This window comes from Pseudophryne corroboree, chromosome 11 (genome assembly GCF_028390025.1).
Source record: "Pseudophryne corroboree isolate aPseCor3 chromosome 11, aPseCor3.hap2, whole genome shotgun sequence".
Taxonomy (NCBI): domain Eukaryota; kingdom Metazoa; phylum Chordata; class Amphibia; order Anura; family Myobatrachidae; genus Pseudophryne; species Pseudophryne corroboree.
In genome coordinates, this window is record NC_086454.1 from 117,434,473 (window position 1) to 117,450,814 (window position 16,342).

The 16,342-nt window shown below is 52.2% G+C and overlaps 1 protein-coding gene across 1 annotated transcript in view; it reads left to right on the forward strand.

Annotated features, from left to right (window-relative positions):
• Positions 1-16,342, forward strand: part of LOC134969059 (uncharacterized) — a 71,929-nt gene that overhangs the window by 22,945 nt on the left and 32,642 nt on the right. The window contains exon 7 of the mRNA XM_063944758.1: positions 1,456-13,338. Within this exon, the coding sequence (XP_063800828.1) occupies positions 1,456-13,338 (11,883 nt within the window). The remainder of the gene's footprint in view (positions 1-1,455; positions 13,339-16,342) is intronic.

Below are 16,342 nucleotides of genomic sequence, written 5' to 3' on the forward strand. Positions count from 1 at the left end.
AAAGGATGTTAAAAGATTAAACATTACACTTAGAAATATCTTTAATTGGATACAAGAGCCTGATTCTGATGGAAGCTGACTAGATTGCTTAGAATTTAAGCAGCTATCACTCCGTGTGTACCCCTCACAGCGATAGCGATGCGCAGCCCCGCGCATCGCTATTGCTGGTGCTAGATTGGCATGCAGGCCAATCTAGCAGGTCGCTCACTTCACCCGCTGGGGGAAATGGGCACCCCCCACCCCTACGCTCAGCACACATCTCTCCCCAAATCGGCCCGTGAATACGGCACTTAAAGCAAAACAAAACACAAGAAACTTTATATCTGGAAAAAAACCATGTTGCAATGCAAGGGGAACATTTATATTTTATTCTGTGCAGGGTAAATACTGGCTGCTTTTGCATGTAGTCCACAAATGTTAGTTTTATTTTTACAATGCAATTTATATTTCTGTTTTGACACAACCCACCCAAATTTCACTGCACATGTTACATCTGCCACACCTACAGTGCAACATGGTTTTGCCCAGGTGCACAATTACTTGCATATTTTGAGCTTTACTTCCAAATCAGAATCAGGCCCAATAAACCATATCAATTATTGCCATATTAGTATAATTACATAAGAAATAAACATGATTACGCTACAATACCAGTTAGATGTATGCCTATCCTGAGTGACACATAGTTAAGGGCCCTACACATCGGCTGATCTGCCGCCGAGCTGCCCGATGGCGGATACGGCCGCTGGGCGACCCGGTGGCGGAGGGGCAGTGACAGGGGGAGTGAAGATTCTTCACTCCCCCCGTCACCCGGCTCCGTAGACGTGCAGGCAAATATGGACGATCTCGTCCATATTGGCCTGCATGTACAGCCGACAGTGGACCAGCGATGAACGAGCGTGGGTCCTCGCACCATTCATCGCTGGAGCCTCTACACTCAAAGATATGAACGGTATCTCGTTCATTTACGAACGAGATCATTCATATCTTTGACTGATGTCGGCCAGTGTGTAGGGCCTATTAGGCTTACCATACTATTGGGTAAATGTAAAAGGTTCCGAGTTTCCAGAGGTGCGGGACTTCATATTTTTAAAACGGCAATCATTTACAAGGCAAAACCAACTTGGTTTTGCCTTGTAAATGAGTGCTGCTTTAAAAATACAGGCATTCTTGCCCAAAGTCCCGCACGTCCGGCAACTCAGACCATGTTACATTTATCCCCATTCCTTTAAACCGGCACAATCATCAATTGCACAGGTACTGTGGCTAGCTGAATTAAAGTCTACATTTACATGGATTAAAGAAGATAGAGAACCTGTGTAAATTAGTAGTTTCTTGGTTTAAAGGGATAGTAGGGTAAGTATACACATACACTGTAAGTATGAAGATTAAAGAAGGCGCATAAAAGTAATTCACAAGTAAATTTCATGATAACTTTGTTGTTTTTTTTCCTAGCAACAAGAGAGTCAACAGTTACTACAGTAGTTTCCAGTACTTCCTCTAAAAGGACAACTACACACGAAATCCCTCCAGTTATAACATCTCACTCTACAACTGTAACTTCCAGCACAACTCCACACCCGCCCTCCACATCATCCACTACGCCCGTAACCACCCCTTCTACAACTGTGACTCCCAGCACAACTCCACACCCGCCCTCCACATCATCCACTACCACTTCTACTACGCCCGTACCCACCCCTTCTACGACTGTGACTCCCAGCACAACTCCACACCCACCCTCCACGTCATCCACCACGACTTCTACCACTCCGGCCACCACACCCTCTACAACTATCGCTCCCAGCACAACTCCTCACCCGCCTTCCACATCATCCACTACCACTACTACTACTCCCGTACCCACCCCATCTACAACTGTGACTCCCACCACAACTCCACACCCGCCCTCCACATCATCCACCATGACCTCTACCACTACAGTCACCACACCTTCTACAACCGTCACTCCCAGCACAACTCCACACCCGCCCTCCATGTCATCCACCACAACTTCTACCACTCCCGCCACTACACCCTCTACAACTATCACTCCCAGCACAACTCCACACCTGCCTTCCACATCATCCACTACCACTGCTACTACTCCCGTACCGACCCCATCTACAACAATGACTCCCAGCACAACTCCACACCCGCCCCCCACATCATCCACCACAACATCTACCACTCCAATCACCACACACTCTACAACCGTCACTCCCAGCACAACTCCACACCTGCCTTCCACATCATCCACTACTCCCGTACCCACCCCATCTACAACTGTGACTCCCAGCACAACTCTACACCCACCCTCCACATCATCCACCACGACATCTACCACTCCAGCCACAACACCCTCAACAACCATCACTCCCAGCACAATTCCACACCCGACCTCCACATCATCCACCACAACTTCTACCACTCCCGTAACCACACCCTCTACAACTGTCACTCCCAGCACAACTCCACACCCGACCTCCACATCATCCACCACGATTCCACCCACTCCCTTAACCACACCCTCAACAACCATCACTCCCAGCACAACTCCACACCCGACCTCCACATCATCCACTACAACATCTACCACTCCCGTCACCACGCCCTCTACAACAGTCACTCCCGGCACAACTCCACACCCGCCCTCCACATCATCCACCACGACTTCTACCACTCCCTTAACCACACCTTCAACAACCATCACTCCCAGCACGACTCCACACCCGACCTCCACATCATCCACTACAACATCTACCACTCCCATCACCACACCCTCTACAACCGTCACTCCCAGCACAACTCCACACCCGCCCTCCACATCATCCACCACGACTTCTACCACTCCCGTCACCACTCCATCTACAACCGTTACTCCCAGCACAACTCCACACCCGCCCTCCACATTATCCACCACAACTTCTAAAACTTCCGTAACCACACCTTCAACAACCATCACTCCTAGCACAACTCCACACCCGACCTCCACATCATCCACAACGACTTCTACCACTACGGTCACCACACCCTCCACAACCGTTACTCCCAGCACAACTCCACACCCAACCTCCACGTCATCCACTACAACATCTACCACTACAGTCACCACACCCTCGACAACCGTCACTCCCAGCACAACTCCACACCCACCCTCCACCACGACTTCTACCACTCCCATCACCACACCCTCTACAACCGTCACTCCCAGCACAACTCCACACCCGACCGCCACATCATCCACCACGACTTCTACCACTCCGGTCACCACTCCCTCTACAACCGTCACTCCCAGCACAACTCCACATCCGCCCTCCACATCATCCTTCACAACTTCTACCACTCCCTTAACCACACCCTCCACAACCATCACTCCCAGCACAACTCCACATCCGACCTCCGCATCATCCACTACAACATCTACCACTCCCGTTACTAAACCCTCTACAACCGTCACTCCCAGCACAACTCCACACCCGACCTCCACATCATCCACCACGACTTCTACCACTCCGGTCACCACACCCTCTACAACAGACACCCCCAGCACAACTCCACACCCGACCTCCACCACAACTTCTACCACTCCCGTCACCACACCCTCTACAACAGTCACTCCCAGCACAACTCCACACCCAACCTCAACATCATCCACCACGACTTCTACCACTCCCGTCACCACACCCTCGACAACCGTCACTCCCAGCACAACTCCACACCCGACCTCCACATCATCCACCACGACTTCTACCACTCCCGCCACCACATCCTCTACAACCATCTCTCCCAGCACAACTCCACACCCGCCCTCCACTTCATTCACCACAACTTCTACCACTTCCGTAACCACACCCTCGACAACAGTCACTCCCAGCACAACTACACACCTGCCCTCCACTTCATCCACGAGTTCTACCACTACGGTCACCACACCCTCTACAACCGTCACTCCCAGCACAACTCCACACCCGACCTCTACGACTTCTACCACTACGTTCACCACACCCTCTACAACCGTCACTCCCACCACATCTCCACACCCAACCTCCACGTCATCCACTACAACATCTACCACTCCCGTCACCACACCCTCTACAACCGTCACTCCCAGCACAACTCCACACCTGACCTCCACATCATCCACCACGACTTCTACCACTCCCGTCACCACACCATCTACAACCATCACTCCCAGCACAACTCCACACCAAACCTCCACGTCATCCACTACGACTTCTACCACTACGGTCACCACACCCTCTACAACCGTCACTACCAGCACAACTCCACACCCAACCTCCACGTTATCCACTACAACATCTACCACTCCCGTCACCACACCCTCTACAACCGTCACTCCCAGCACAACTCCACACCTGACCTCCACATCATCCACTTTGACTTCTACCACTCCCGTCACCACACCTTCGACAATCGTCACTCCCAGCACAACTCCACACCCGACCTCCACATCATCCACCACGACTTCTACCACTCCCGTCACCACACCCTCTACAACTGTCACTCCCAGCACAACTCCACACCCAACCTCCACATCATCCACCACAACTTCTACCACTCCCGTACCCACAACCTCTACAACCATCACTCCCAGCACAACTCCACACCCGACCTCCACATCATCCATCACAACTTCTACAACTACGGTCACCACACCCTCTACAACGCTCACTCCCAGCACAACTCCACACCCAACCTCCACATCATCCTCCATGACTTCTACCACTCCAGTCACCACACCCTCGACGACCGTCACTCCCAGCACAACTCCACACCCGGACTCCACATCATCCACCACGACTTCTACCACACCCTCTACAACCGTCACTCCAAGCACAACTCCACACCCAACCTCCACGTCATCCACTACAACATCTACCACTCCCGTCACCACACCATCTACAACCGTCACTCCCAGCACAACTCCACACCCGACCTCCACATCATCCACCACTCCTTTAACCACACCCTCAACAACCATCACTCCCAGCACAACTCCACACCCGACCTCAACATCATCCACCACGACTTCTACCACTCCCGTCACCACACCCTCTACAACCGTCACTCCCAGCACAACTCCACACCCGACCTCCACATCATCCACCACTCCTTTAACCACACCCTCAACAACCATCACTCCCAGCACAACTCCATACCCGACCTCCACATCATCCACCACGACTTCTACCACTCCCGTCACCACACCCTCTACAACCGTCACTCCCAGCACAACTCCACACCCAACCTCCACGTCATCCACTACAACATCTACCACTCCTGTCACCACACCCTCCACAACCGTCACTCCCAGCACAACTCCACACCCGACCTCCACATCATCCACCACGACTTCTACAGGTACGGTCACCACACCCTCTACAACCGTCACTCCCAGCACAACTCCACACCCGACCTCCACGTCATCCACTACAACATCTACTACTCTAGTCACCACACCCTCTACAACCGTCACTCCCAGCACAACTCTACACCAGACCTCTACATCATCCACCACGACTTCTACCACTCCCGTCACCACACCCTCTACAACCATCACTCCCAGCACAACTCCACACCACACCTCCACGTCATCCACTACGACTTCTACCACTACGGTAACCACACCCTCTACAACTGTCACTCCCAGCACAACTCCACACCCGACCTCCACATCATCCACCACGACTTCTACCACTCCCGTCACCACACCCTCGACAACCGTCACTCCCAGCACAACTCCACACCCGACCTCCACATCATCCACCACGACTTCTACCACTCCCGTCACCACACCCTCTACAACAGTCACTCCCAGCACAACTCCACACCCGACCTCCACGTCATCCACGTCATCCACTACAACATCTACCACTCCCGTCACCACACCCTCTACAACCGTCACTCCCAGTACAACTCCACACCCGACCTCCACATCACCCACCACGACTTCTACCACTCCAGTCACCACTCCCTCTACAACAGTTACTCCCAGCACAACTCCACCCCTGACCTCCACATCATCCACCACAGCTTCTTCCACTCCCGTCACCACACCCTCGACAACCGTCACTTCCAGCACAACTCCACACCCGACCTCCACATCATCCACCACGACTTCTACCACGACTTCTACCACTCCCGTCACCACACCCTCTACAATAGTCACTCCCAGCACAACTCCACACCCGACCTCCACGTCATCCACTACAACATCTACCACTCCCGTCACCACACCCTCTACAACCGTCACTCCCAGTACAACTCCACACCCGACCTCCACATCACCCACCACGACTTCTACCACTCCAGTCACCACTCCCTCTACAACAGTTACTCCCAGCACAACTCCACCCCTGACCTCCACATCATCCACCACGACTTCTTCCACTCCCGTCACCACACCCTCGACAACCGTCACTTCCAGCACAACTCCACACCCGACCTCCACATCATCCACCACGACTTCTACCACTCACATCACCACACCTTCTACAACAGTCACTCCCAGCACAACTCCACACCCAACCTCCAAGTCATCCACTACAACATCTACCACTCCCGTCACCATACCCTCTTCAACCGTCACTACCAGCACAACTCCACACCCAACTTCCACATCATCCACCACGACTTCTACCACTACAGTCACCACACCCTCTACAACCGTCACTCCCAGCACAACTCCACACCCGACCTCCACATCATCCACCACGACTACTACCACGACTTCTACCACTCCCGTCACCACACCCTCTACAACAGTCACTCCCAGCACAACTCCACACCCGACATCCACGTCATCCACTACATCTACCACTCCCGTCACCACACCCTCTACAACCGTCATTCCTAGTACAACTCCACACCCGACCTCCACATCACCCACCACGACTTCTACCACTCCAGTCACCACTCCCTCTACAACAGTTACTCCCAGCACAACTCCACCCCTGACCTCCACATCATCCACAACAGCTTCTTCCACTCCCGTCACCACACCCTCGACAACCGTCACTTCCAGCACAACTCCACACCCGACCTCCACATCATCCACCACGACTTCTACCACTCCCGTCACCACACCCTCTACAATAGTCACTCCCAGCACAACTCCACACCCGACCTCCACGTCATCCACTACAACATCTACCACTCCCGTCACCACACCCTCTACAACCGTCACTCCCAGTACAACTCCACACCCGACCTCCACATCACCCACCACGACTTCTACCACTCACATCACCACACCTTCTACAACAGTCACTCCCAGCACAACTCCACACCCAACCTCCACGTCATCCACTACAACATCTACCACTCCCGTCACCATACCCTCTTCAACCGTCACTACCAGCACAACTCCACACCCAACTTCCACATCATCCACCACGACTTCTACCACTACAGTCACCACACCCTCTACAACTGACACTCCCAGCACAACTCCACACCCGACCTCTACATCATCCCCTACAACATCTACCACTCCAGTCACCACACCCTCCACAACAGTCACTCCCATCACAACTCCACACCCAACCTCCACATCATCCACCACGACTTCTACCACTCCCGTCACCACACCCTCTACAACCGTCACTCCCAGCACAACTCCACACCCAACCTCTACGTCATCCACTACATCATCTACCACTCCCCTAACCACAGCCACTACAACCGTCACTCCCAGTACAACTCCACACCCGACTTCCACATCATCCACCACGACTTCTACCACTCCCGTCACCACACCCTCTACAACCGTCACTCCCAGCACAACTCCACACCCAACCTCCACGTCATCCACCACGACTTCTACCACTATGGTCACCACACCATCTACAACTGTCACTCCCAGCACAACTCCACACCCGACCTCCACATCATCCACCACGACTTCTACCACTCCCGTCACCACAACCTCGACAACCGTCACTTCCAGCACAACTCCACACCCGACCTCCACATCATCCACCACGACTTCTACCACGACTTCTACCACTCCCGTCACCACACCCTCTACAACAGTCACTCCCAGCACAACTCCACACCCGACCTCCACGTCATCCACTACAACATCTACCACTCCCATCACCACACCCTCTACAACCGTCACTCCCAGTACAACTCCACACCCGACCTCCACATCACCCACCACGACTTCTACCACTCCAGTCACCACTCCCTCTACAACAGTTACTCCCAGCACAACTCCACCCCTGACCTCCACATCATCCACCACGACTTCTTCCACTCCCGTCACCACACCCTCGACTACCGTCACTTCCAGCACAACTCCACACCCGACCTCCACATCATCCACCACGACTTCTACCACTCACATCACCACACCTTCTACAACAGTCACTCCCAGCACAACTCCACACCCAACCTCCACGTCATCCACTACAACATCTACCACTCCCGTCACCATACCCTCTTCAACCGTCACTACCAGCACAACTCCACACCCAACTTCCACATCATCCACCACAACTTCTACCACTACAGTCACCACACCCTCTACAACCGTCACTCCCAGCACAACTCCACACCCGACCTCCACATCATCCACCACGACTACTACCACGACTTCTACCACTCCCGTCACCACACCCTCTACAACAGTCACTCCCAGCACAACTCCACACCCGACCTCCACGTCATCCACTACATCTACCACTCCCGTCACCACACCCTCTACAACCGTCACTCCTAGTACAACTCCACACCCGACCTACACATCACCCTCCACGACTTCTACCTCTCCAGTCACCACTCCCTCTACAACAGTTACTCCCAACACAACTCCAACCCCGACCTCCACATCATCCACCACGACTTCTTCCACTCCCATCACCACACCCTCGACAACCGTCACTTCCAGCATAACTCCACACCTGACTTCCACATCATCCTCCACGACTTCTACCACTCACATCACCACACCTTCTACAACAGTCACTCCCAGCACAACTCCACACCCAACCTCCACGTCATCCACTACAACATCTACCACTCCCGTCACTATACCCTCTTCAACCGTCACTACCAGCACAACTCCACACCCAACTTCCACATCATCCACCACGACTTCTACCACTACAGTCACCACACCCTCTACAACTGACACTCCCAGCACAACTCCGCACCCAACCTCCACTACAACATCTACTACTCCCGTCACCACACCCTCTACAACAGTCACTCCCATCACAACTCCACACCCAACCTCCACATCATCCACCACGACTTCTACCACTCCCGTCACCACACCCTCTACAACCGTCACTCCCAGCACAACTCCACACCCAACCTCTACGTCATCCACTACATCATCTACCACTCCCCTAACCACAGCCACTACAACCGTCACTCCCAGTACAACTCCACACCCGACTTCCACATCATCCACCACGACTTCTACTACTACAGTCACCACACCCTCTACAACCGTCACTCCCAGCACAACTCCACACCCAACCTCCACGACTTCTACCACTATGGTCACCACACCCTCTACAACTGTCACTCCCAGCACAACTCCACACCCAACCTCCACGTCATCCACTACAACATCTACCACTCCCGTCACCATACCCTCTACAACCGTCACTCCCAGTACAACTCCACACCCGACCTCCACATCATCCACCACGACTTCTACCACTCCAGTCACCCATCCCTCTACAACAGTTACTCCCAGCACAACTCCACACCCGCCCTCCACATCATCCACCACGACTTCTACCACTCCCGTCACGACACCCTCTACAACAGTCACTCCCAGCACAACTCCACACCCAACCTCCACGTCATCCACTGCAACATCTACCACTCCCGTCACCATACCCTCTTCAACCGTAACTCCCAGCACAACTCCACACCCAACTTACACATCATCCACCACGACTTCTACCACTACAGTCACCACACCCTCTACAACTGTCACTCCCAGCACAACTCCACACCCAACCTCCACGTCATCCACTACAACATCTACCACTCCCGTCACCACACCCTCTACAACAGTTACTCCCAGCACAACTCCACACCTGCCCTCCACATCATCCACCACGACTTCTACCACTCCCGTCACCACACCCTCTACAAATATCACTCCCAGCACAACTCCACACCCAACCTCCACGACTTCTACCACTCCTGTCACCACACCCTCTACAACCGTCACTCCCAGCACAACTCCACACCCAACCTCCACGTCTTCCACTACAACATCTACCACTCCCGAAACCACACCCTCTACAACAGTCACTCCCAGTACAACTCCACACCCAACTTCCACATCATCCACCACAACTTCTACCACTACAGTCACCACACCCTCTACAACCGTCACTCCCAGCACAACTCCACACCCAACCTCCACGTCATCCACTACAACATCTACCACTCCCGTCACCACACCCTCTACAACCGTCACTCCCAGCACAACTCCACACCCAACCTCCACGTCATCCACCACGACTTCTACCACTATGGTCACCACACCCTCTACAACTGTCACTCCCAGCACAACTCCACACCCAACCTCCACGTCATCCACTACAACATCTACCACTCCCGTCACCACACCCTCTACAACCGTCACTCCCAGTACAACTCCACACCCGACCTCCACATCATCCACCACGACTTCTACCACTCCCTCTACAACAGTTATTTCCAGCACAACTCCACACCCGCCCTCCACATCATCAACCACGACTTCTACCACTCCCGTCACCACACCCTCGACAACCGTCACTTCCAGCACAACTCCACACCCGACCTCCACATCATCCACCACGACTTCTACCACTCACATCACCACACCTTCTACAACAGTCACTCCCAGCACAACTCCACACCCAACCTCCACGTCATCCACTACAACATCTACCACTCCCGTCACCATACCCTCTTCAACCGTCACTACCAGCACAACTCCACACCCAACTTCCACATCATCCACCACGACTTCTACCACTACAGTCACCACACCCTCTACAACCGTCACTCCCAGCACAACTCCACACCCGACCTCCACATCATCCACCACGACTACTACCACGACTTCTACCACTCCCGTCACCACACCCTCTACAACTGTCACTCCCAGCACAACTCCACACCCGACCTCTACATCACCCACCACGACTTCTACCACTCCAGTCACCACTCCCTCTACAACAGTCACTCCCAGCACAACTCCACACCTGACCTCCACGTCATCCACTACATCTACCACTCCCGTCACCACACCCTCTACAACCATCACTCCCAGCACAACTCCACACCCGACCTCCACATCATCTACCACTCCCGTCACCACACCCTCGACAACCATCACTCCCAGCACAACTCCACACCCGACCTCCACATCATCTACCACTCCCGTCACCACACCCTCGACAACCATCACTCCGAGCACAACTCCACACCCGACCTCTACATCATCCACTACAACATCTACCACTCCCGTCACCACACCCTCTACAACCGTCACTCCCAGCACAACTCCACACCCAACCTCCACGTCATCCACTACAACATCTACCACTCCCATCACCACACCCTCTACAACAGTCACTCCCAGTACAACTCCACACCCAACTTCCACATCATCCACCACGACTTCTACCCCTACAGTCACCACACCCTCTACAACCGTCACTCCCAGCACAACTCCACACCCAACCTCCACGTCATCCACTACAACACCTACCACTCCCGTCACCACACCCTCTACAACCATCACTCCCAGCACAACTCCACACCCGACCTCCACATCATCTACCACTCCCGTCACCACACCCTCGACAACCATCACTCCGAGCACAACTCCACACCCGACCTCTACATCATCCACTACAACATCTACCACTCCCGTCACCACACCCTCTACAACCGTCACTCCCAGTACAACTCCACACCCAACTTCCACATCATCCACCACGACTTCTACCACTACAGTCACCACACCCTCTACAACCGTCACTCCCAGCACAACTCCACACCCAACCTCCACGTCATCCACTGCAACACCTACCACTCCCGTCACCACACCCTTTACAACCGTCACTCCCAGTACAACTGCACACCCGACCTCCACATCATCCACCACGACTTCTACCACTCCAGTCACCACTCCCTCTACAACCATCACTCCCAGCACAACTCCACACCCAACCTCCACGTCATCCACCACGACTTCTACCACTATGGTCACCACACCCTCTACAACCGTCACTCCCAGCACAACTCCACTCCCAACCTCCACGTCATCCACCACGACTTCTACCACTCCTGTCACCACACCCTCGACAATCGTCACTCCCAGCACAACTCCACACCCGAACTCCACTTCATCCACCACAACTTCTACCACTATAGTCACCACACCCTCTACAACAGTCACTTCCAGCACAACTCCACACCCGACCTCCACATCATCCACCACAACTTCTACCACTCCCGTAACCACACCCTCTTCAACCATCACTCCCAGCACAACTCCACACCCGACCTCCACATCATCCACCACTCCTTTAACCACACCCTCAACAACCATCACTCCCAGCACAACTCCACACCCGACCTCCACATCATCCACCACGACTTCAACAGGTACGGTCATTACACCCTCTACAACTCTCACTCCCAGCACAACTCCACACCAAACCTCCACATTATCCACCACGACTTCTGCCACTCCCGTCACCACACCCTCTACAACCGTCACCCCCAGCACAACTCCACACCCGACCTCTACATCATCCACCACGACTTCTACCACTACGGTCACCACACCCTCTACAACAGTAGCTCCTAACACAACTCCACACCCTACCTCCACATCATCCACCACGACTTTGATAACTTCAGTAACCACACCCTCTACAACAAACACTCCCAGCACAACTCCACACCTGCCCTCCACATCCACCACGACTTCTACCACTCCCGCAACCACACCCTCGACAACCTCCACTCCCAGCACAACATCACACTCGCCCTCCACATCATCCACCACGACTTCTACCACTCCCGTCACCACACCCTCTACAACCGTCACTCCCAGCACAACTCCACACCCGACCTCCACATCATCCACCACAGTTACCACTCCCGTCACCACACCCTCTACAACCGTCACTCCCAGCACAACTATGACCATCACCATCCACTCATCACCAATTTCAAAAACTAGTCCTAATATAGAAACACCTATTATTATAACTCCACCATCATTAACCACTCAAACTGCTGCTCGTCAGGAATTCACTTCTTCAGTCGCTTTTTCAAGTAAGTTAAATTACTTTGGGTTGTGATGTTTTGCAAATGCAATTGTAATTACTATTTTAAAGTTAACCCTTTCTTTGCAGCAATATCTTTTTAAATGTGTTGATTATCTGACACATTTTCCATTTCAAACGTGCATATAGAAATAATCAACCTGATTCAGAGGTGTACACAAATGCATTGTCAGTTTTGAATTTGTACGCATCAGGTGTGTACTTGATTTGCATACTTATATCACTGCTGTCTTGTATTTTGAGCGGTCAACAGGTGGCTTTATAATTCCGGCAGCTGTATACATAGACAGAGCACTGGTCGCAGATCAGTGGATTAATGAAATTGTGAGTAGTCTTATGCTTGTGTAGCATTTCACGCAGGATGTAAGACACCGGAGACATAGCTGCTGCATGCATGACTGCAGTTGCAGCCTCATACACCCCCTGAAATGGTTGCAATACACTTACATTTTTGCTTCCACATCTCATTACCTACTGTATATGGTCACTTGCTGTCAATTTGCCAATAAATCCTCTCTGTGACCGCCATTGCAGGTCCATCAAGGCACATGCACATGCGACTTAGATGTATGTACCTACTGAAAATAGTTTCTCTGCTGCGGAAAAATAATTGGGTTTGTGTCCCACTCTTTATCAGGCCTAATGTGGCCAATTCCAAGTTGCAAGCAAGTCAGCCGCAATTGCACACACCCACACTATGCACACAAAAGTATATGTGGGTATATGCTGAACACTGGATATATATATGCTTGATCGACAAGTAGGAGATCAGCAGCAGAATGTCGACGGCACAATGCAGAAGTTAAAATACCGCTTCAAGTATTTAACTTTGTCCGCAATGAGGCTCCGTCTTTCTGACAATCTCCTGCTTGTTGACATTATGAATGGCGATAAGCTGAATGCATCACACTCAACAAAGCATAGCTCTTAATCCTTTGCAATGCAAATACAGGAGGAGGTGCATACCACCTCCTTCCTGCAGTTGCGAACACATAGAATCTGTGATCAACATTGCAACATTTGGTTGCGATGTTCATCTGCGACGGCAGGCTGAGTAAGCTAATGTCTTGTGCACAGAGACGCCCAGTTCTGGCATCTTACATAGGCTGCAAACATCTAAAAGTCAGAACATTGGCGCACCACCAAGCTTCAGAGTAACCCCTATCTCAGAATGAGCATCTCACCTAAGATGCCAGGAGCCTCTGCAACTGTGTACAAATTCAGTGGCCAGTGGCTGAGTAGGGCACGCCCTAAAAAATTATCCCAACATGCCTGAGTTTTTTTTGTCATAACCCCCCCCCCCCCCCCGTTACCTCTATAAAATACTGACTCACTGCAAATAAATCCTGTGTGTGTCCTAAGTCGCTATTCCATCGCTACACGTGCGCAGTACTGCCTACAGCTTTGGGGCATGCACAGCAGCAAAACATTGCACAACTGCATCTGCAATTGGCACTCCCTGCATCTCAGAATCAGGACAAATGTGCAGTCTACCTCCTTCTTCTTCCTAAGGGCCAGCAAGATTCAGATCTTACACCTACATATCTCCTAATTGTCCCAATTTTCACAGAACAGTCACGATTTTCTTGGACTGTCCCGGTGTCCCACCAGCAGCGTCCCACAGTGTGTGGGGGGGGGGGGGGGGAGGAGTTGGGAGGCTCCCTGAGACTCACTACACTTACACACCTTCTATTCACAGTAGACAGAGGGATTGGGGGCATGCTAGGGGCTCATAGAGAGCTGAGCAAACCCCCACAGTGAAGAAAATTGGAGGTGTGGTTCGCGGTTGCAGCCACGCCCCCTTTCTTGAGAAATCCCAAATCCATTTACCAAGATTTTGGGAGGTATGCACCTACAGATCTGCCATTCCCTGCATCCATTCTCAATCACATGGGACAACAGTATACAGATTCCTCCAATGCAGACCAAATGCAGTTCTGATACGGTCACCAGTGTAATCTCTTGCAGCCCATCCCTTTCTCTAATGGCTGATGGGGGCATTTATGCAAAAGAGAAGGGACTCTTCCTCCTTAACAGAAAAGCACTGGGAAACTCCTCTCCAGTTAACACATGTGCCTGCAGCTCTTACCCCTCTTCAGACTGATGCAGGATAAAGACCCCACTGTGCTTCTCACACTGCAAACTGTCACCCAGGGACTTGTCTAGAACTAGACTGCCCCTGATTTCTCTCTAGCCCCCTTCTTATCTCCCCTTTAATGCTGCACACACCAGTGGCAGATACGTGCTGCATCCACTCAGTTATGCAGTGCAGTCCTGATAATGACAGCGGAACAGAGTCCTCATTCAGAGACTGTCCTGGTGAAATTGAGATGTTTTGGAGACCTATACAAATTAAGTCATCACTGCCCTGCCCCCACTGCAAAATTCCACAGCATTTTCCAGAGGTATCAAAGGTCAGGGTGATACAATTTACAGTGAATTGTATTGTCATGGCCACTCACATTTTACTGCAGAAGTGGATGGGTTACGGGAGGTTTGTATACACTCCAGGAATGCCGTTAGATCACTTCACAATTCATGTGTCTCCAGGACATCCTGGAAGAGTAGGCAAGTACAGTATGATCTGAACTAATTACTGTGTACAGCGGGGTATGTAGTCAGGAGGTTGACAGGGGCGGTCACCAGTCACTATAACGAACCTACTATGCCAGTGACTTAAATGTCACTTAGAGTTTTAACTTTAAACCCACCGCTTACCAGTGGTGGATTTCACGTGAGGCACATGCCTAGTGGTGCCACTTGCTGAGGGGCGGTACAGCAGGCTCCCCTCTGTGAGAACCTTCCTAGGCTACTGTGATGAGAGCCAGGTGATTCTTTTTTTTTGTCATTAAGACTTATGTTTTTATTTTGCAACTGGCAAAGGGTGGGGGGCAGTGGGTAGTAAATTCCGGTGTAGGAGGTTGTGTGGAGTGAGGTTGGGCTGCTTTGGCTGTCTGGAGGCATCATATGATAAGAAAACGTAGATATCATTG